The sequence below is a fragment of the Anabas testudineus genome, chromosome 6 (genome assembly GCF_900324465.2).
Source record: "Anabas testudineus chromosome 6, fAnaTes1.2, whole genome shotgun sequence".
NCBI lineage: Eukaryota > Metazoa > Chordata > Actinopteri > Anabantiformes > Anabantidae > Anabas > Anabas testudineus.
Window position 1 is genome coordinate 2116849 of NC_046615.1, and position 24207 is coordinate 2141055.

The 24207-nt window shown below is 38.3% G+C and overlaps 1 protein-coding gene across 2 annotated transcripts in view; it reads right to left on the minus strand.

Moving 5' to 3' along the window:
• Positions 1-781: 781 nt before the first annotated feature.
• The window catches only part of LOC113165551 (carbohydrate sulfotransferase 6-like), a 42605-nt gene continuing 19179 nt past the window's right edge, over positions 782-24207 (minus strand). Inside the window, exons 2-3 of one of the 2 annotated variants that reach the window (XM_026365158.1) lie at positions 17659-18513; positions 782-1765 (exon numbers count right to left, since the gene is read on the minus strand). In XM_026365158.1, the coding sequence (XP_026220943.1) occupies positions 1358-1765; positions 17659-18411 (1161 nt within the window). In that variant the 5' untranslated portion in view covers positions 18412-18513 and the 3' untranslated portion in view covers positions 782-1357. Of the gene's footprint in view, positions 2624-5782; positions 5795-17658; positions 18514-24207 lie in introns of those variants that run through there. The other variant, XM_026365159.1, reaches the window with a different exon arrangement.

The following is a 24207-nucleotide window of genomic DNA, read 5'->3' on the forward strand; positions in this document are numbered from 1 at the left end:
AAGAGTTATCCTTTTACATTTGTCATAACTTAAAGTGACTCTTGTGAAACTTGCCTTTCCTCTTGTGAGATACTGCACAAGACTTGTGTGCTGATGTATTCATGCTCCCTTGCACAAGAGAAAATAAACTACTGCCTTATTAATCTCATCAGTGTTCCTGAGAGGTTTGTTACAGATCAGCCAGGTACATCGCATGATGTGCCCTATTGTCTATTGTTAAATTAACCATGTCTCCAAAGTTCCACACCTTGTATAATTTGTTTTTGGAATGGGAACCTATTTGAACACTGACACGCACAGAGCTGTAAGCAGATTGAAAATAAATAGTTTTATAATTTTTTCTGATGCACAAATGATGCTATTCACAGAGGAAAGAATGGAACAACACAACTACAATAAATAACCACAGTCAGCTCCTAGTGTGTCAAAATCCAAATGAGAATGAAATCCTTAACACTACGTCAAATCACTATGAACCTTGGGGTATAAAGCAGCAACTCAGGCTGGTGCCCAAAGAAATTTCTTAGTAGGGCACTCATATTTGTATACTTAAAGTACATTGTGAGTACTAATGGTAATGGTACTAATGGTACTTTTAATGGAGTACTTTTAAAAAACACTATACATGAGTATAGAGTTCTAGAGTACTTCTGCCATATTTGGCCACCAGATGGGGATGAACAAATAATGGACTGTTATTATCCCAACACTTCTATAGCTAACTTTTAGTTATCAAGATACAGAATAAATATGAAAAATGTCATGTCATGTAAAAACCCTGAGCTTGGTTGTGCAAGAAGTTTCTTTTGTTAAAGAGAGGCTTTCCACTATACTGTGACCCAGTGCTTGCTCAAGAGGAATTGTTTGGTTTCTCTCTGCTAACTCTTTAAGGTTCTAACCTCGTTATGTGAAGTGCCTTGAGCAGATTCTGCTGCATTTTGTTGCATTATAAATCAAACCTTTAGGAGACACTGGCATCACACTCAGATTAAACTAATGCGGTTTTAAAGAGAGTGAATCCAGTTTTGTGGTACACACTGACGGCTGGCTGCAGTTCTACCAAATATCACAACTTTTCTGTACGCAAAGACTGATAAAGTCATGTACAGACATGTTTTACACAAACCAGACTCCTTTGACAGGAGGTGTGTGTTTTCATCACAAATTAGTGCTTTAACCTTGGACGTCATGCAAGTGTCCCCTGAGTTGATCAGTCAGTCTGTGGTAGAACTACTTATATAAATACTTATACAGACAAAAAAGCCTTTGTAGAATATAGATTTCATTCTTAATAGTTTTAGATGTTTTTGTTCTTAATGTTTTAACTTTTTCTTGGATTCTCTGTTTCAGTTGGTAACTAGCTGAACTGATATGGTTCATGTGGCACCAGCAGATCTATGTCAAGTCTCTTCTGTTCTTTTTCACTGTTAATCATCTTGTACCCGAGCAGTGACATGGCTCCCTTACACACTTCCTGGATGCGTTTGACCTTGATGTATGGCAGCATGGTACGCCAAGCCTGGGAGACCTCCACAGCATTTCGTGAAATGATTTTAAAAGCATCATTTGGGGAGCCTTTGCCTTTTCCATGGGTCACCTTGTAGATCCATTCCTCCATCTGCCTGGTCATCTCAAGTCCTACAAACTCATACATGGAAAAGATCTCCCCAAGTGGGTCACGTGCCATGTCCTCATAGCGGACCATTTTGTATCTTCCATTTAAAAATGGAGGGGGCTTCAGGATGGCCTTCTCATTGATACGCATGTGGCTACGACAGATCTCCTGTAAGACTTGATACTGCACCTCACCTGCTGGAACATTTCTTTGCTCTAAAACAATAGCACTGTCCATCGCTAACATGCCGGCTGACTCCTCTCTAGACCGCATCACAGCACGTGGGTCTCGGACCAAGTGGATGATGCGCAGATCTAAGTTTTGATCCTGTAAAAGTGGGTAGAGGGATTCCAGCTCAAAAAATCGCACTTCTTTTAACACCACGTGACTGTAGGTGCCACAGGCCTCCTCCACCCCCTGTAGGCTCGTACCATCACATGCCTTGTGGCACCGAGTCTGGTTGCTGAACTGGGTCCGTGGTGTAAGAGGACAGGCTGGTGGTGAGCACAGTGCTCTACTGTGACTCCACATAAATAAGGAGGAGACACTGTGTTGCTCTGGTAGGTAGGCCTCCATCACTGAGAAGTCACACTGGAAGACACTCTGTAATAGATCCCTCACAGCCATACGGAGAGCCCCCTCACCAGTTTTCTGCAGTTTTGTCCACACGTGCCAAGCAGGTTCCATGAGATAGAAGACAGATGGGTGCTGACTGAACACCTGACCCAGGAAGGATGAACCTGATCTCCATGATGAAAGCAGCAGGACATGAACTTTGTTGTTGGAATGGACAAAGCTGTGGGGACTGACCTGAACATACCAGCCACAAAACAGCACCACTGCTGCCCCCTGGAGGATGACCACGAAAATTATGGTGCTGTGGTTCACTCTCCAGCAAAACATGATGGCTGCAGACCACTGTCCGTCTCTGGTGGTCTGTGTGGATCTGTCTCTTTTCTTTTTCTTTTCTTTGTGATATGTGTTACTTCGTCTGCAGAATAGACAGGACTGAAAGAGAGAATAAGGGATATTAAGAGAGAGAAAGATGGAGAAATGGTTATGTTGAACAGGAAATGTGTTTCTCTTATATTTGGTGTAATTCTTGAGATGATAAAAAGTGAGGACACTTTTTGACACTGATTTTCATACAACTGGAGTATACCATGTGAACTGCAATATGATGATTTAGCACCAGGTAAAGTAGTAGTAAATAAGAAGGATAAACATAGTTGCTTGCCTTGCTTCAGCCTGAACCCTTTAAGCAGTTTTAACACATCCATGGTCTCATTCAAACATTTAAGCTGCAAGTGTTGTCTTGTTTGTTTACTGGATTAACAGGCTGAATGTATCCACATTAGCTGTACAGCAATGCTAAATGGCTAATGTGGCTAACTTCATCTTCTCTTAGAGAGAAGAGGAGGATGCTGTCCAAACTCCTCTCAATCCTGGACACTCCCTCCCACCCACTGCACAGTGTGTTGCTGGACAGAGGAGCACGTTCATCCAGAGACTGATCAACATTAAGTGCTCTACAGAGAACCACAGGAGGTCCTTTTAACCTGTGACCATCAATCTCTACAATTCCTTCCCTCTCTGTAAGGGGTGGGGGAACTCTTATAATCTTATAAGAGTCTTAAGACTATAAGACTATAATATAGTCTTATGTTTCTGTACCAAATATTAACACTGATTTTCTCACGTGTTGAAATACTTATGTTCAGCAGTGCAAGTCAAATAAATTCTTTAAAAATCATACAATGTGATTTCCTGGACTTTTCTTTTTTATTCTGTTTCTCAGAGTGGGAATGTGGATTTCAGATCCCTCCATGATTTCTAAGTGGGAGAACTTGCAAAATCGCAGTTCAAATACGTTCAAATACTTCTGTTCCTCACTGTGTATTGAGTTCTCTGTATTGATCTTATTGTGTATTTGTGTTGGTGTGGATCTTTCGTTTCTGGTGAATGGAACGTTCTGTTAGTGGTATCATAATTAACACTGCTATATCTACAGAAGTTGATGTTTGTGAAAGGGGTGGAGATCCTTGTGCATCGAATTAGAGATCTTGCTTACAATTTTAAGAAGTGGCTGATGAAGGGGTTCTCCAACCAACATGCACTCACTCAGCAGCAAAGAATATTCAGCTACCATCTTATTTCAGTAAGTATGGTAGTAGAAAATGTCTTTATAGGCAACTCCAGCAACTTCAAAGATTGCTGGATTTGTCTGACAAAGCAAAATGACATGACTGCTAGAAGTTGTTACATGTTGCATTTTACACCATATGACATAAACAAATACCACTTCTTGCCTGAGTGGAACATTGAACCTGATCTTTCTGAGGCTGACCTTTTGGCTTTAAGGGTGCCGTTGTACATGGAAACCAAGAACTGAAGAAGTCATGTCTATTTTGTGAACCTACTGAATCTTTATGCTTGTGTATAATAAGCTGCTATTACTGTGCTGTAAATACGCCATTAAAAAAGGGTGAATGTAAGTAGTATTATACAGAACATAAATGTGCAAACCTAAATGTGCAAATATAAAGTGAGCATGCACAAAAACAAAGTAAATAAATCACCTAGTGTTTAAGTATTTACAGTAAACTAATTCAATTGCAACTGCAGTTGCTGCCAAATGTGCTTTTGCATCCCTCTTCCCTGACTTGCTTTCCATGGGTTCTTTATTGTTCAAGTTGATCTAAATTTCTCTTTTAATCCTTACAGTCCCCAGTTCCTTCATCACTACTTGAGTTTTATACACCCTTCTCCTCTTCTGTTGAGGCTGTTTTTTTTATTGGACAAAAGAACACAATCATAATTAGCGATATGTTGCTGTAATCTCCCATTTTTCACTGTTTATCTAACATTGCACTCTGTAAAGCCATCAGGGTTCCAATTAAACTACACAGCTTTGAAAACTTTAGCTTTAACATTTTTAGGAGCATAAAACAAATCCAGTTTTTAACTGGTCAACCGTCAGGCTCAAATGTCTTTGTTTTGCCTGAGTCTGTGTCCACGCAGGCATCTCCAGGGTCAGAGCTGCTGCTGGAGGTCGAAGTAGGAGATGAACTGGACTTGGAGCAAACAGGGGTCCTTGTTGCTTAACAGAGCAACTAGGTTGACCCAGGAGCTGGTTCCCCAAATAAAATGGCATGTTGCTGCTAACTAGCAGCAACATCAGGGACAATTTGATTATTATGATTCATAATGTCTAATATGATTCGGAAACACAGATCAAATCCTGTGCATGTGATGTGGTTACATATGAGTTATGCATGAGTTAAGTTGCATGCTACGCTGCGTGTGTGTGTGTATGTGTGTGTGTGCCCAGATCAAACAATGAGTCAAGCAAAACAGAGTAAGTACAAAATGTAAATGTAACTACAATTCTCCATTTGTGTCTGGCTCTCACCATGGTTTACAAGAGTCCCAAAGCTTTAGAAATGCATTTGTAGCCTTTTCCAGGCTGATCCACTTTTCTTGAACGAAATCATCATTCATAAACTGCATTTTGTACTTACTCGAGTTAATATTTAAATTAGTTTGATTATCTGGGTTTGGGAAATACGCAAAAACAAACAAACAAACAAACAAACAAAAAAACTCAGGAAGGGGGCAAAAGGTGACCAGACATGTTTCCTGTCTTCCTCACTGCAACTCACTGGTAGCTGAATAGTTACAGCAGATGGCACATGACAGCAGACCTGGTTCACGTTGGACTACACTCTCTATTAATACTATGAAATAAAGAAGAAAACTGGAAAAGTAGAAGAACGTGTTGAAAAGAATTCTTCCAGCAGTGTGTCGTGTGTTTAAAGAGCAGTCAAAAGAAAGAATAGAGACTGGGTTAAGGTGGAGACGGGTGCAGCATTTTTCACGTTTTGCCAATTTTCACAAGATGAACAGGATTCAGATTCAAGTCCTGTCTGTCAGCTCGGTACCTGAATCATTAAATCATGTCTACATGTGATAAGAAACTCAGATTTTGCAGTTGAATAGATGTTGCAACTGAACCTGTACATGAGGACGCTTATTAAAACAGCTTTAAAAAGTTATTCATGAACTTAATTTGTATTTTGTCATATTAGTCTGGATATTAGAAACAATGTATTATAGCTATAAAACAGTTAATTAGTTTTATATGTGCACAGAGAAGGTGGATCTTACCTTATTTGAGTGTTAGACAGGGCAGTAATTGTGAATGAAATGATGTTGAAGATGTTATATATAGTCTCCTCTGACGTATGAACAAAGAATTCAAATATCAGGGAAGTCACTGTGATGAAACCACATGTGACCACAAAATAAAATAAATAACTCCCTTTGCAAACAGGATTAACATTTTTATCTCTGTTAATCAGGCTGTAGTTACTATGTAATCTGTTATTATGTGAGGTTTTAGATCACAGTTAATCAAAGTTTACAACAACCTTAACACGTGTTACTTAAAGGACAAATGGAAACAAACCCAGAGGTGAGATTCAGACTAAAATGTGTTGTTACCTACAGACTATGGAACAACAACAGCAGTCGGTAAAGGTGGGGCTGATTTGAAGCTTGTATCCTCCTTGCGTCATGGACAAATAAGCACTCACTCGTCACCTCCACAGATGCAACAGTCTGTTGTTATTGTAGCATCATATGTTATAAACTGTGTTAAACTGCAGCACATGGTTACACGATGCTCACGCACACTGGTAGGAGTTGTGTGGCCTGAGAGCGCATGGTAATGTGCTGCCCGGGTCCAGTTTGGTAAACCTAAACCTGCTCTGCAGCTGCAACTTAACCACACATCACTACATCTGCCCAGGATCTGCCCTGTGGCCTGTTAAACACCTACAACACTGACATATCTGCTTCTCATAATGTGCTTGTAGACACTTGGCAGTTAAACTACTGTTATTTAACAGTACTTTAAAGAGTACTTTAGATAAACTAGTGTAATATAGCTGCAGATATATTTCATATTGTATTGGTTCATAGTTCATTTTACATCCCTTCATTTTTATTTGTGTGAAATTCAGGTTACTGCCTGGCTGACTGAGAGTCCACTCAGCACTGTAGATATCTCATAATGAGATGAGGTTTATTCATTTTATTAATTGTTAAAAACATATATTGAATGAACAATGCTTTTTTTATTGAATGACATCATATTGTGCTCTTTTCATCCACTAGAAGTATTTTATAAAGGTTACTGATAATGCCTGATTTCTGTGGATCTCCAGAAGATCTATAAAGATTGTTTCTCTGTTTAATGGACTTTTGGGAGGTTGTTTGTTACCTGGGGTCTTGGGCTAAATATGTAAAAGCAGTAAACATGTACACATAGCCATTTTTTGGAAAAGTAATCAAATGTGCCTTTTTAGACTTTGTACTCAGTCTGAATAATTAAAATGGAAATTTAAGGAAACTTTGAGTAATGTAAAGTGTATAGTGTACTTTTGCCACCTTTGGTCAACAGTATTTGCATAAATGTAAATGATGCCACTGTAAAGCAGCAAAGCATGTAGCCGACGTCCAGTTATACCAGGAACAGAATAAATATGAAGGTACATGTCAATATTTATTCAAGACTTCAGTATTGTATAGTTTATGCATCATAAATCATTTTCAGATAACTCAAAGAACAAACTGACAGATCTGTCCGTTCATGCAAACTAAATGACAATAGACTTTAACATACAGTAAATACTTTCATATATTTTAGTCCTCTGCTTCCCCCCCCATCCATTTCCGTAACTATTCCACTCTCATTTTGTAAGAATAAACTCCTTTTATTATTTTATTTGTGTCTGGCCAACAAAACATGAGGCAGCACAAAGAACAGAACCAAACGGTTAACGGCCCCGTCTGCACCCTATAAGCTGCCTTTCTGTTTAATACCCAATCCCAGGCCCCCAGCGCTTCAGAGGAATCCAGTAACCCCCAGCACTCCCCTTACCTGGGGACATGCCTTACTTACTAATGGTGGAAAACCCTGGGAAGTCCAGCTCCAGTAAATGCCAATGCCCCTGTTGGAGAAGTGAGGACCCCCACTACCTGTATCTTCTGCTGCAGTCCAAGTTCAAGCCCTGGTCCCAGCTTCTGCAGCCACCACAGCCCCAAGAACTGGCCCCAGTCCTTGCTGGTACTGCTGCTCCTCCTCCTCCTGATCCAGACCCAGTGCTCTCCTCCACTGCAGGACCAGCCTCAGTTTCTGCTAATGCTTCAGACTCCTCTTCTGTTCCAGACCCAGTTCCTACTCCTGCTATCAGAGCTACCACTCCAGATCCAGCTGCAGTATTTGAGATCTGATTTCAGAGCCTCCTAAGGCTCTTGGGGCTTAAAAAGCCCAAAATCCCCCAAATGTGCCTGTACACTGTCATGCTGAGAAGCCAAGCTGGCTTTGAGTGTGCACTTCTAACATACTTGAGTATGTGGTGTACGTCTTTACATGAGCAATAGATGCATATATGTACCATTATATAAATGCACCAAAATAACCATAAAGTGGATTTGGCATAACATGGACACTTTAAATGCTTCATTCTCTTTCCTTCAGAAAACATGTCACATTATACATACTGTCTCTACTGAAGGCCTCTGTCTCATGATGCTAATTTCTTTGTGAGAGAATTCCCTGTGCCATTAATCTGTGCCACAAATCTAGGGACAGTGCATCATGTGCCAGTGTAATGTTAAACGGACCATGTCTCTACAGTTCCACACCCTGTCCTATTTCTTTCTGAAAGTTTGAACACTGATACGCACACAGAGCTGTAAGCAGACCAGATAAACTTGTTTTAAAATGTGTTTTGATGAGCAAACATATATTATAACGTATACAATGAATAACCAGAAAGTTGATTCTTCAGCTAGTTAACTGTAAACTTTCCATCAATTGATATGTCTTCATGTACTATGTACTTCAACTGTAAAATACTTTTTCTGATGTTATGAAACTATGTCCACAAGTTACATTTATGGTAATACTCTACTGTATATTTAGCTAGCTGGAAAACTGTTTTGGCAGATATAAACAATGACTTTGATTCTGCAGTTTGCAATCTTTTTATATATACTTCTTATCACTATTCAGAAAAACAAGCACATCTCAATGGGGAAACAGAATTTGATAAAACACCAGTTCACTTGTCAACAGGCTAGAGAGCCACCACAGATCTACATCATTATATCATTATACTTTATATGTCTGTATATGTCTCTGCTTTCATGACAACAACAAGCTATACAGTGTCTCTGTACAAGTGTTGCTCCTCACATTATCAACCAACACTGGCATCAAACATGACTGGCCAGCTCATTTCCACTATTTGATTTGATCACTATGGACAGTAATTACTTTATAATACATTTTGATTCTTGTTTAAACTGAAAGTTTCACAATCCCTGCCCCAGCCTTGACCCTGACACTCATCCGGCCATATCCCATTACTCTGTTCTCCTTCTCCACTTCCTGCTCTGTCTCTTTCTCTCTCTCTCTTTAACTATGATGACCTGACCTGCTCTCCTTACCTTGATTCTCTGCCTGTACCTTGCTAGTCAGTCACTTCTGAGGTATCCTCTTGACCCTCCACTGTTAATTCGGTCTGTGAATTTTGAACTCCTCGCTTGACAAGAACTGCGAAGAAGAATGAGAGAAACTGGCCCAAAATAGGTACAAATATTATAGCATCATACTAAAAAAAACTTCAGGCTGTCATTGGTGCTAAAGTTGCTTTAACAAAGTATTAAAAAAGGCTGTAAATAGTTACATGCATGTGATTTTTTGTTTGTTTGTTTTTTATTTTGAATACATTTGCCAAGATTTTTAGCAAACGTTTCACTTTGACATTATAGAATATTTTTGGTATAACTTTGAGAAAAATAACGTTTTTTATCTATTTTGGAATAAGGCTGTAACAAAACAAAAGGTGGAAAAGGTAAAGCACTGTACATACTTTGTGAATGCACTGTAAATCCATGATTCAACCTGTTATGGTTTACATGACAGCTAGAAACAGTTTGATCCTGAATCATTGTCAAACGTACTCCACTTAGTCTTAGGAGAGGCAAAGGGTAGCAGTTTTTTATGTTATGTTGTTCAGAACATGATATGGGTCCACGCATGGGCGCAGGGTTCCATCTTTCTCCTCGACAAAGAAGAACCACAATCCAGCAGGAGAGGTAGAACGGCGAATAAGGACAGACTTAAGAGCATCAGAAATATATTTCTAAAAAAGCCTACTGCTGGGCGATGAGGTGTCGGGTAGGAGCTTGATGGCACAGTCATATAGAAGGCAAAGAGGTGGCTTTCTGTTGTTGAATACCACCTTAAGACTGAGATATTTGGCTGGCACTTTGGAAATGCCAGGATTAAGTTTCTTCAGAGGTTTTCTGCTTATCAGAGATCGGAGCGGACTAGAGACATTCTTTCAAGCTGTTGGACCCAAACCAAGAATTCTCCCTACTGGCCAACTAACATGGTGGTTGAGTTTGTTCAACCAGGGGGCTCCCAGGATGATAGGATGGTGCGGAAACTGAATGGCAAACAGAGAAATTAGTTCAGTAAGTTAGCAACAACAGCTGTGATATTGACTTTGTACAAGAGGAGATCATTGAGAGAGTGAACTTTAAGTGATTGAAACAAAGGTGATGCTGGGATGTGATTTTTAAAGACCAGATTGGAGTCAATAAGGTTTGCGTCTGAACACAAATCAGTGAAAATGGGCACCTGTATAGTTTTACGGTTGAGGGAGAGTTGAGCTGAGGTGCAGGGTCAGGAGAAGGATGAGATCTTTGGTAGGCTCAGCGTTGTCCTCCTGAACCGCGTTTAGCCTTTCTTTTTAACAGACATTTTGCTGCTCTGTGTTCAGGCCCACCACAATGGAAACAGACATTCTCCCTTGAACCTTCTCTATTTGTCCTCTGGAGTGTCCCATTTGCATTGGCTCAGGGGGCATAGGACATGACTTGGCAACTGGCCTAGATTCACGGATCGGGCGCCTACTAGATGGTGAGCTTGAAGGAAGGAAACAAGGCTTATCAACCCACAGTGCGACTTTTATCAGGTGCTGCAGGTTCCTTGGTTGGTTAGTGGCTAGGTCAGCAAATCTTTAATATGATCAGCTAACTCTTGGTAAAAGTGTCCAAGAGTGATTTCCCTTCTCACTGTTGCAGCAGTCCTGGAGTCAATAATATAATCTGTGACAGAGCCTGAGCCTCGTGAGAGGTTCTGGATGGCAGGAATGGATTTGTTTTCAGGATCAAAAATTTTAGATAGTTTAACGCTGAAATGTTGAAATGTTGCAGCATTCTGTCTTACCTGTCCTCTCTGCAGTAGCCCATTTTCTTGCTCAGACAGTAGTGGAATTACGTAAGTCGTTTTTCCTCACTCTGAGGGTTATGCCCATGCCTGAAGCTTGAATAGTAGCTGACATTGGGTCAAGAAGAGTCAACTATTACGGGCCTACATCCATGGTTCTCTTTCCCCTTCCATGGAGCAACTGTGAGGAAGGGAAAGTTGGTTATTATCTTGCGCCAAATTGACGCCATGAGCATGAATAGTTTTTTAACTACTACTAGTGCTACTACTACAACTGAGTGGTAGTTCCAAGTAGGGGAAGAAGGTCCAGATGAGGATTGTGGGTAATGCAGTTTCATAGGTTCTCTTATGCCTGACAATGGAGAAACGATAGTTCTTTAATTGAAGTCCCAAAACGTAAAACAAAAGTACCCATGAAAGTCTGGAAAACAAAAACAAAATCGATCTTTTTTTTTATTTTATTTAACTTATTATTAACTTATCTATAATATTACTTCATTATAAACACTTTTGTCCCTGCCAGGATCCTGTAGGAATGATGTTCAGTTTTTCCAGTGATCTGATTGGTCAGTAATTGGGCTGTTTTAAATAGGTTTTAATTTCATCTAGAACAGGTTACCATGGCATTAGTTACCATGGTAATCTACCATGATACTGGAAAAATTGAAATAAGGCCAGGAGCAACTTGTTATTCAGTGTCTTTGACACTTCGACCTGAGGAACTGAGAGTCAAACAGTCTACCCTACAATTCATGGAGAACTGTTTGCCCCTCCTGTTGTACAACTACACACTACATCTAGATCCTTTGCTGACAAGTTGATGTGAGACAATCACCACAGCTAGAGTTGTCTCAATACATCAACTGTCTGGTTCTCACTGCAGCACAGAATATTCATGTTTACTGTGGTCAATCTACAGCACAGTGGGTGGCCTCTCTTAAAAAGGTAGGATGGTAGCAAACAATGAGCTTAAATATTATTGTGAAAGTTGACTGACAAGGTGGAGACAGGTGTACGTGTCGGTTTGATGTGAGCATCGGTTAAACTGCAAATAAAAGAAATGCTTAGTCACGTTTAGGCAAGCAAGATGTGGTTGGTAATGATGCGTGTGGGTGTGGGTGTCACACAGAAACATTAGTGGTTTAAGACAACAGACAACAAAAGCGTACGTTAGCAACTTCAGAAATTCCACAGGTTTCCTACATCAGGACTCATTAGTCAGTTCCAACATGGGCTGACTGGCAGGTATTTCAGGTAATTTCACAACATGCCGTAAATGTGCATGTTGAAACAGACACGTAAGGCAGTGTCACGTACGGTATGTTTACATACCTATGTTTAGTGTTTGTCACTGTACAGTTCATCTGCCTGTGCTGATTGTATGAGTCACAGATAATACTGCATAAATACTGAATAATACATTTGTTAAGAAACCACCAAATTGTTTTTATAATGAACTAATACTTAATTTTTTTTAATTGATCAAATGCTATGAAATAATTATAAAAACCTGAACACATTTCTTTATTTGTTTGAGATATTCAAGTTGTTTAATTGAGTAAAAGAATGAAGCGCAAACATTTTTGGATAAAAATAGATATAGTTATAGATAATAGAATAGATCTTTTTTCAGATTATTAACAAATGTTAGTCGACCACTTTTCTCTCTCTTGCTGCTTTAATGCTTTTAGATGCACTTTAATATTATGTATATTCTAAAATGTAGTTGTAATAATGAAATACTGATGTTCCTATGCCTTTGTGTAAGAAGAAGAAACAGCTCACTAAGGTGATCCATGCAGGTGTACAAGATCTGATCGAACAAGCTCTGACAAGCTCCCTGAGTTCAGACCCTCAGGATACAAAGGTAAACGCCTAACATCATGTCATGTGATAGTCCAATGTTTAACATGTTTTCAGCTCACTGGCTTTCTCTCTAGACTTTCACATACTTCAAACACCTACTTGTATATTTCTGCCAGAACATCAGGACTCTCCTCAGCACTACCCCAGCACAGTTCCTCTCCACCCTTGACAAAGACACAGCCACTGACAGATTCTGCACTGTACTGTCTATCTTAACAGCCTTGCTAGAGGAAGTGGTGCAAGTCAGAATATGAATATCATAGACTGCTTTCGTCTTTCTCTCACAGCATCACCAAGTCAAAAACAGAATACTACTATGACAAACTCAGAAACACCAACACTGGAAAGCTTTTCTCAACTTTCAAATCACTCCTGTATTCCTCCTTCTATTTCTGGCCAAGACTCTTGAACAAACAGCATACAGTATACAGTGGCTATAGAAAAAAGTATTTACCCCCTTGGCTGTTTTGTCCTTTTATTGACATTATAAATCAATTGTGATCAATAAAAGTTGACGACTATCAAAACAAATTCAGACAGACCTTTGGCTGCAATCACAGAAGCTTTGACTGGTGAAGAATCAGAGCAGTCATCAGTGTGTTAGTGTCTCTCATTAGTCTCCTTCTTGCACGATCACTCAGTTTGTGTTGACGGCCTGTTCTAGGCAGATTTAGACATGTGCCATATTCCTTCCATTTCTTGATGATGGATTTCACTGAACCCCGGGGACTTAAAATAAGAACATTGCTGAATGTCTGAAGTTTACCAAAGAGCACATTGGCACTGCACAGCACTATTAACAAAATGTTTTGTGGACTGATGAAACTATGTTGAACTATTTGAAAAGAACACACAGCACTACATTTGACGTAAAAAGGGCACTGTATATCATCATGAAAACATCACCCCAACTGTAAATTATGGTGGAAATATGATAAACATCATGATTTGGGCCTGCTTTGCAGTGATTGAGGGAAAGATGAATTCTGTGTAGTATCAGTATCAAAACATTCTTCAGGATAATGTGAGGATGTCTGTACGTCAGCTGAAACTGTAGGAGTTGGTTGTTCTCAATAAAGACATAAAAGATCAGAATGGTTTGGGTTATTATTTTAGGCACATTATATTTGTTAATACTCTTGACTTAGATAAAGATCAGATCACAAGGAGAAAAAAATCAAAGCAAAGTGCTATCAAAAAAGTGTTTCTGTTACTGTTAATGAACTTTATAAAATTAGTGGGATTTCTTTCCACAATATTTTATTAATTCCACAATGAAACCATTACAAATACCCATCTATACCACTTACTTAGCAGGTGACTCCTTAAATAAATCCACTGTCTCTTTAAAACGTCCAAAGAGTGATTTTCTTTTTTTAAAAAGAGGAACCACTTTTGGAACAATTTTGCCTACACAAAGTCTCAGCAAATGCTTTTATTTTGTAATGATTTACTATTTTGGAACTGTATTAAAGTCTTTAGTGGAGTTTTTTTTTAATGTCACACTGTTTCTATCTGGAACGTGAATCTATTTGCGCTCACACACACAGAGATGCAATCTGAACAAATAAGCTTGTTTTACATTTAGTTTTTGTTGAGTGCTGTGTGGGTCTTGCTAGTTAATGGTACAACAACTGAATCTTTTACGGTCAGAAAGAATAGGCAGATACTCTCCGGGTTATGTCCTGTCCATTTATTTACACTACAGAGGTTCAAATACATGAGGAAATGTGTGTGGTTATCTGCAAGTGAAAATATAAAACAATAAACACATACTGTACAAATGTTTGTGATATTGTCCAATAAAATCCCATTTACAGGTGAGGTAACAGTATCTCATAATGCTGTTTCAACACAAACTCAGATAACCATGTAATATCTCTATGAGGTCACCAGAGGGTACTCTGAGCTTACAAATGGCTCGATGTGGCTTTTTAATATAACCACATAATAAACAGTTCACAAGTTTTTTAAACACACCTTTACAATATTACATTACAGAATCCTTAAGATTGAACTCATAATAATAATCATAATAACACGTATATATATAATAGAAACAGCATTCAACAAAAATTACCCTGCATTCATCTTTTTGTCGTGAGCATGTTACAGAACCACAGAGCATGTTGCTGGTGCTAAGACTAGCAACTTTACAAGTGTTATGCTTGGCCTACTAAGGCAACTGGCATAGTCAAAAAGATTCCATAAAAAATTTTGATCCACAAATAATGCTGTGCACCAAGGACACACTGGAACTAAGTACAGGAATAAATACCCAAATACCAGGGTTGGTAATCAAAATTTAGTTCCAAATTACAGCCAAAATGGAAAATGGAAAGTACTGGAAAGAAAAACTTATTTTCTCTTCTGCTTATGAGTTGTGAGACACATAACCAATGCTGCCACCATTATTTGTTGGATATTTTAGCTTGTTTTTGTTTGTTTCAGAACTAGAATCGATCAAATGCAAATGATTTCCAGACAGCACCACGTGTTTCAAAAATCAACTGAGAAAAAACATCCTTCTTTAGGTAAGACCTCTAAACACAACATTGACCTATTAAGAACCTCAAAAGCCATCTACTGTATGACCTACAGACAAAGCATACAGACTATCCATCAATTCATATCTCAATTTTTCAATTGTAAAATACTTTTTTTCCAATAGGACCTCTATGCCAACAAGCAACATTTCATGGACTCCTCTGTCTATATGGAGGGACGAGGTGGAGGTTGTATCTAAATACAAATACTTGGAAGAAATTTGGACAACAAATTCAACAGAGAGCTGGCTGTATTTTCTGTGAAGGCTCAAGTCCTTCAATTTCTGCAGCACCATGCTGCTGATGTTCTATGAGTCTCTGGTGGCCATTAATAAAGTTAGACAGCTATAAACAAGAACTTTGATTCTGCATTTTGAACCCTTTTATACGTAAATTCACGTAAGGCAACCCAGCTAGGAAGGAACGTTCTCACACATTTTGGTGTGTGAGAAACAATGTTTTCAACGTTAAACAACATTGTGTAATATTATATTTCATCATATTTCATATAAATTTTAACTGAAACATTCTGTAAATGTTCTTAGAAGATTGTGAATGCAAAGTTTGTTTGACAATATTGTGGGAATATTGTATATTATACAAAACTAAAACTTTTTTGTTGCAAAATTTTGAGAATCTTCTTTAAACATCTTCAGTGTAATGTTTCTTCCATAACTTTCAGACAATGTCACATAATATATGTAATGTGACCTCACATTTGTTCCATTCTTGTAAACATATCTCATGACCCTCTAAATAAAATATGAGTCTGGACAAACCTGATTGTAAACTTGAATTTGACTTATTTACACGCATAAGAGTTGTGTTGTTAGTCTGAGTACTTCGAAAACATAGATGACCTGGACTCTTTATTTGACCCAAACGCCTCCTGTGTAGATTTATGCAGGACCAAGGCTGCTGCTGTTGCTCTGCTAACAAAGGTGGTGGTCATGCTCTGCTTTCTCTATAGGCTAGTGTTGGGTATGTCTTTTGGAGGCTGATGCAAGTATCTTCACAAATCACTAATACAATACATTAAAGACAAAAATACAGCAATTGTCTGCAAAAACAAGTTCCTAACATGATACCAATCACATGCCAAGCCCCATAAATCCAATAGTGCAATTCAGTGCAATGATGTGACTGGACAATGATGTTATAAAATTCAATTAATTAATTACTAATAAATGAAGAAAAACCTGTTTTGTGTTTACAATACAGTCCATGTTGAACATACAGTACCTTGCTCGTAAAGATTGCTCAAGATTAACAAGAACAATTAAGTATAATATGAAAAACTTTGGGCTTAACACTTTGTAAGCAGCAAGTAGGCAAAAAATGTCACAACACAAAGAGGTCTTTGATACATGCTTAATAATAGCAAAAAATGTAGCATTGGGAGACACACGCTGCTGTAAACAAACACCAAGCTCATGGTCATAATAACAGTTGAGACAATTCCGCACTGGTCAGTCAGTCCACTCCACCCTCCCTACCTCAGGTCAGTTATAAGGTTAGGGCTACTGTCTGTGGATTTTACAGCTGCACATCACATTCTGCAAATTGCACCCGACTTGTAAAACTTCAGTTTTTTCTTGTGAAACACGTAGTGTTGATTAATGTAGAATTTGTAGTTTACAGGTGACAATATCTAATAATCAAATACATTGGATTTTATTGATGCAGACATCTAATAATCACTTAATTTTACTCTAGAGCTGCTCTATGACGAAATCATACTGACACATGAGCCAGACTTCGCTCACACATCAATGCTTTAACCTCAGACAATGTCACATTCTCAGTTGATGAATTAGTCTGCAGTAGCACATATTAAATAATTATACAGCCAAAAAAAAAAAAGCCTTTGTAAAATGTAGATTTCATTGGATGCTTGGATCCTCTGTTTTAGTTGGTAACCAGCTGAACTGATGTGGTTCCTGTGGCACCAGCAGATCTATGTCAAGTCTCTTCTGTTCTTTTTCACTGTTAACCATCTTGTATCCGAGCAGTGACATGGCTTCTTTACACACTTCCTGGATGCGTTTGACCTTGCTGTATGGCAGCATGGAACGCCAAGCCTGGGAGACCTCCACAGCGTTTCGTGAAGTAATTTTAAATGCGTCTTTGTTTGAACCTTTGCCTTTTCCATGGGTCACCTTGTAGATCCAATCCTCCATCTGCCTGGTCATCTCAAGTCCTACAAACTCATACATGGAAAAGATCTCCCCAAGTGGGTTGTGCACCAAGTCCTCATAGCGGACCATTTTGTATCTGCCCTTTAAAAATGGAGGGGGCTTCAGGATGGCCCTCTCAATACGCATGTGGCTACGACAGATCTCCTGTAAGACTTGATACTGCACCTCACCTGCTGGAACATTTCTCTGATCTAACACAACAGCATTGTCACTCTCAAAGGCTTTGGCTGACTCCTCTCTAGACCGCATCACAGCACGTGGGTCTCGGACTAAGTGGATGATGCGGAGATCTAAGTTTGGATCCTGTAAAAGTGGGTAGAGGGATTCCAGTTCAAAAAATCGCACTTCTTTTAACACCACATGACTGTAGGTGCCACAGGCCTCCTCCACCCCCTGCAGGCTCGTACCATCACACGCCTTGAGGCACTGAATATTGTTACTGAACTCATTTCGTGGAGTAAGAGGACAGGCTGGTGGTGAGCACAGTGCTCTACTGTGACTCCACATAAACAAGGGGGAGACACTGTGTTGCTCTGGTAGGCAGGCCTCCATCACTGAGAAGTCACACTGGAAGACGCTCTGTAATAGATCCCTCACAGCCATGCGGTGTGCTGGAGCTCCGGTTTTCTTCAGTTTGGACCACACGTGCCAAGCAGGTTCCATGAGATAGAAGACAGATGGGTGCTGACTGAACACCTGACCCAGGAAGGATGAACCTGATCTCCATGATGAAAGCAGCAGGACGTGAACTTTGTTGTTGGAGTCAACAAAGCTGTGGGGACTGACCTGAACATACCAGCTACAAAACAACACAACATCTGCCCCCTGCAGGATGACCAGGAAAATGATAGAGTTGAGGTTTACCCTGCAGCGAGGCATGATGAGTACGGATCAGTGTCAGTCTCCGGTGCTCGGTGAGGTTCTCTCTGTGTCTTTTCTTCTCTATAGCTAATTGTTACTTCCTCTGCAAAATTGACAGTCCTGTAAGTGAAAGAGAGAATAAGAGAAATGAATGAAAGGGGAGAGAAATAGTTAGGTTGAACAGCCCGTCAGGATTCTATATTATCTTTTATTATATTCTCTATTCTACTGGTCATTACTTGGGCTGTTGATATCATTTGTTGCACAATTTGACACTTCAACCTGAGGAACTGAGAGTCAAACGGTCTACCTTACAATTTATGAAGAACCGTTTGCACCTCCTGTTGTACACCTGCACACTTGTTTCAATACATCCACTTGTCTGGTTCTCACTGCAGCACAGAATATTCATGTTTACTGTGGCCAGTCTACAACGCAGTGGTGGCCTCTCTACAATAGCAAGGGACATGAGATCTATTAGTCCTGACTGCTGCCAAGGTTTAGTTAGAAACATAAAGTCCATTCCTTGAGCAGGACAAATCAATCATAAATCAATTTAGCATTAACTGAAGCTACACTGATAGGTGTTGTCACAATTTGTTTGGTAACAGGAGCCAAGTGCAGAGGCTGAACTAACCACTTGCATTAATATATTACTATATGACTATAAAATTACATAAAATTACACAAGGTCAAATTGTATTTAAAGCTACCATACATAGTTTAAGCTGGGATGTCTGTCTATGTTTTACATACATAAATAAACAGCAGTCAGGTTCAGGTGAGACAGTATGGTCAAAATGACACGATGAATTGAGATAGTTCTTGTCTTCCGTTTGGGTATGTTTGCCCTTTGACAGTTAAAAGAGAGGGAGGAGGACAGAAGGGGACAGAACTGCAGAGAGCAGCATAGTGTTTGCAAAGAGACAGCAAAGTACAGTGATAATAGCAACAAGGCATCTTATTCTCATGCTGATGTCATGTGATTATATTTTAATTTAACACTGGTAAGTTATGAACACAGTGACTTTCTTAAAAGTAATGGCTTTGTGGTTTATCATTATATTATAAGTTAAGCTTCGAAGTTTTCTTAGACTTATTAGTGGTTCTACTGTAGTTATACAGTTTTATTTGAAAGAAATTCATCAAAACTGTAAATCCCTCCTAAAGGTCTGATAGATTTGCCCCTGAGGCAAGTTACTGTATGTCCAACATGAAGAGAGGGATGTACTTTTAACATGGGTCTGGGTAAGTCACTTTAAACATGAACAAAGGCAAATACCTCCAAGGAGAGACAGAAGTTTGTGTTTGTTTAAAGACACGTCAGCTAGTGATTGATGTGTGTGTTACCAGAAACCCTTGCAATTACAATAGAAGTAATCGTGGGTGTATTACAGGGACAGCTGAGGATAAATATGATAGATGAGAAGACACTGAGTAACACAGACACAGGCTCCTTTTGCTATTGTGTTATTGTCTGTATTTTATTGTATTTACCATATCAGAATTGATATTGAACAATGCCCCTATTAAAGGAAATGTAAACAGTGAATAATAATTACTGAAAGCTGAATGCATTAGAAGAACATTCAAAAATTGAACTTTTAATTGACTATAATTGAGAATGACAGACACTCCATCTCCTGCCTGTCAAGACCATACAACACTAACAAAGGCAGATCAGGCCACTTTTCAGGTGATACTGATATCTCTGAGTTCAAAGTCTTTGACTTAACATACCATATACCATGCCCTCTAAAAGTTTCCTACGTTTGACATCGTCAGTCAGTTCTAATATGGGCTTGACTGGCAGGTATTACAAGTTATTTCACAACATTATTTATTCCTTGTGCTTCTGCAACGGGATGTAGATGTCATTGTTGAAAAAAACTGACACGCAAGGCAGTGTCACGTACAATGTTTGAGCAACAAATGTGATCATCTACCTGTATATTACTTTCACATTGACTACATTTCTAGAATATTTCAGGTGCACCTGTTCTAGCCACAAAAATATTTTAAAGAAATCAAACTCAAATTGATATTGTTTGTAAGGTAATACTTAATAAGGCAACCAGCAATTGTTTTAATAATTAGCTAATATATAATTTGTTAAATTAATCATTTAACCAAATGCTGTGAAATACTAAATTACAATATATACTTATAAAAATAATATAAAAAACACATTTACCTAATTGCTCATATACCCAGAGCTCTGAATTTACAATTCAATATGTTACTACTACGACTAAATGTAATGCTTCAATGATGGATTTTCTGAAAAGTAAATGTAAAAGTACTGTTACTCTGGTGAAATGTGTAATAAAAAATACTTGTTTAAAAATATACCAAATTAAAAGTAGAAATCGACTCATTTTAAATGTACTTTGAGTAAACATGAGTTTTTGTCCTCTAGGAGAGTGGTTCCTACAAATCAACTTTATTTCAAAATGTGGTGAATTTAAAATGCCATGCTTTCATTTTGTACTGTACTGTTCCTGTTGTGCAGATTCTTACTGGCTGCTACTCGATGGAGAATGCAAGTGAGGTCAACAACAAACTCAAATAGCCACCACCACAGCATCTGTTTAACTTTTTAAAGGTTTCCCTTAGAGCAACAACAGACAATGGAGAAATGCTCTGACAAAAAACATAAAGGCTGAGACACTACAGGAACAACTTAATAACTACCAGTGAAGAGAGATAAGCGGGAAGGGGGGTGGAAACAGAAAGCAATGTTAATTAACTTTTAGTACCACGATCTAGTGACTAACACACTGTCACTGGCTGCAGCTTAAGCTTAGGAGTAATTAACAAGAGAGTGAGCTACAGCTTTTCCTAATGGTCAAAGTCAAATTTATCTCTTCCTCAACTTCATTTAGGTCTATAGTTAGTTCTTGTATGACCATTTCATGGTGTACATAGTGTACATGTTTAGCAGAGATCCTTCCCAGTTGGTCTAAAACTCCACAGTTAACACTTTCATTATTTAATATAGACATATATTTTTCTAGGGATGTTCAAGTAGGCTTGGTGAAGCAAAGTGGCTCTCAAGCAGCTCAACTGGAGTGGGACGATATGATGACCTCATATGATGTTACAAAAATATTTAAAAAGTGTTTCGGTCCTTATGAACAGGTCCTTCCAGTCTTAACAGAACATGTACTGTGTGGTTTTTCTGTCTGAGTCACTTTTAAAGGCTTTTCCTCAATTCCCCTGCTGTTAGTTAGCTGCTGCTTTCTACTTTTCTTGGCGTTTCTGCCTGAACTGACACGGAAGAATCACATTTAGGACTAAGCACCCTTCAGTTTTCCATGTGCTCAAAAAGCTAATGTTCAACATTATTCCCTACTGAGCTAGTAATGACCTTGATGGCATTGAAATTCCCTTTGAAGCAAAGGTGTCTGGTTGTACAGTTTGACATTAGATTTCTTCTTAATTTTTAAACGGCCATGAAACTCAATGTCTCCTGAAAATCAAGTAATCATAGCCTGTATACCTATACAACGTAATGAGATGTAATCCAGCAGCTCTGCCATGAATTCTACTTGTACAATGGTAAAATCTCTCTGTTTTTGTTGAAACTGTCAGAAAGGTGATAATTATATTTCTACTCCACCACCACAAGTGTCAATCTCTGTGGACACTGAACATAAATGCTTTTAGTAGATCTAAGAGGTAATCTGTAGTAAGAATATACTGTGTTCAGGATGATACTGATTTATACCATGAAATGAAATGAAATGTTAATCACCTATTGTTATTATTTATATCAGATTAGGGCTGTAACTATTCAGATACAGTTCAGGTCTCAGCTTAGTTTTTTTTGAGGAGTTGGTGACACTAATTGAAACAACTACGTACGATTTGACTAATGGCAAAGACCCAACAACATTTGAGAACTCTGCACTATGATTTTTTATTTATTAATTTAATTAATAATTTTTAACTTAAAATGACAAACTAATAGTTAATAATCAAAATAGTTGGTACATGATTCATCCATGAATCCATTCAGTGTTGCAGCTTTATATGATCTCTCTATGTTGCTTTATGTTACTTCACTCTAAAATGAATAAATATCTAAAAACTAACTAAACAAAGTTTTGATATGTTGTTGCTGGTCCACATTATTATATTTCATTTATTCAACCACAGTCCTGCTCAGTCCTACGCGGTTCTGCTCCCCACTTACTGTAACACTAACTGTAAAGTGATATAGAAGCCTGTACATGGTGCAACATTTACAGATTCTGACTAAACAGGTTTCAACTATGGAGAAACCCGAGTCATTCACTTTCAGTTCTCTAAAACCACATATCAATATCTTATAATATAAAGTCAGAATTTCTATCCATCTAACTTAGCTCTGTCACTAACGTACATGCACATGAACATTGCTGGTGGTTTACTTTACAATATTAAGCCTATATTTCTTTTATTCAGTTAATAATTTTAACATCCAAACTGATTTCCCTGGTAACTTTTCAGAGTTGAAAAATCCTGGTTGTGTTTCACTATTCTTTCTTAATAATAAGCTTTAAAAAAAACTCCATCCCTCCCACTGAATCTTCTAGATATATATATATATATATATATATATATATATATATATATATATATATATATATATATATATTCACTGTCTCACTGCTTGATTCAAAAACAGACTGTCACCAACACGGCCCATTGTGTTGTTTCAATGTGTATTTGAATACAGCATATCTATGTATTGGATGTTGGTTTGTATGCAGTAGCTCAGATAAAACTCACATTTGCACATACTTTATATTGTCACAGTGAAGGTTTCTTGAACTATAGTCTAATAAATAATATATAATAAAACCACAGTTAATTAGTTTTTCTATGTACACAGAGAAGGTGAATCTTACCTTATTTCAGTGTTGGACAGGGCAGTAATTCTGACTGTAATGATGTTGAGGATGTAATTTATAGTCTCCTCTGACGTATGAACCAAGAATTCAAATAGAAGGAATGTCACTGTGATGAAATCACATGTGACCACAATAAATATTGCATTGCAAACAGCATTAAATGGTAAATGTCAAATGGTCTGCACTTGTATAGCGCTTTTCTACCTAATTGGTACTCAAAGCGCTTTTACAGCATTAATATTTCTCTATTCATAACATTAATCAGGATCTAGTTATTATATGATTTATTGTTATTTTATGAGCTTTTATATCACAGCTAATAAAAGTAGAAATATTCTAGCATGACACAATAACCTTGACGCACGTTACTTCAAGGTAATTTAGAGGATTTAAAGGACAGATGGGAACAAACCCTGAGGGGAGCTCATGCTGCAATGAATAATTTGTTACTTGATGGCAGAAACAGGTTCAAGCCCACAGACAAACTGAGAGGACGGAGATTGGAATGGACTGGAAATGAAACACAATGAATGACAATGAAAAGAAGAGAAAAGGTGAGCAGTACACAGAGACAAGTTTCACATTTCATAACAACCTGAGTGTGTGTAGAAACTATGTACATGTATAAAACCTACCTTCATTCCATAATGACTAGCTCCAGGTAATCTTGTCTCTAGGAAAAACAAAACATTTCATCCTTTTATGAAGTCAGAAACCATGAAGCCATCCCACATGAAGCTGCATTACATCACAGTTCAGTATCAGACAGGACTTACCGGAATCGTTAGACAATCTGATGGACCTCGCTACCCGTGTGGATCTATGACTACTACAGGTAACCATAAAACCAACATCACTTTCCTTCTTACTAAGTGTCCACAGAATCCCGAATCGCCCCCACATTGACTGGGCCACT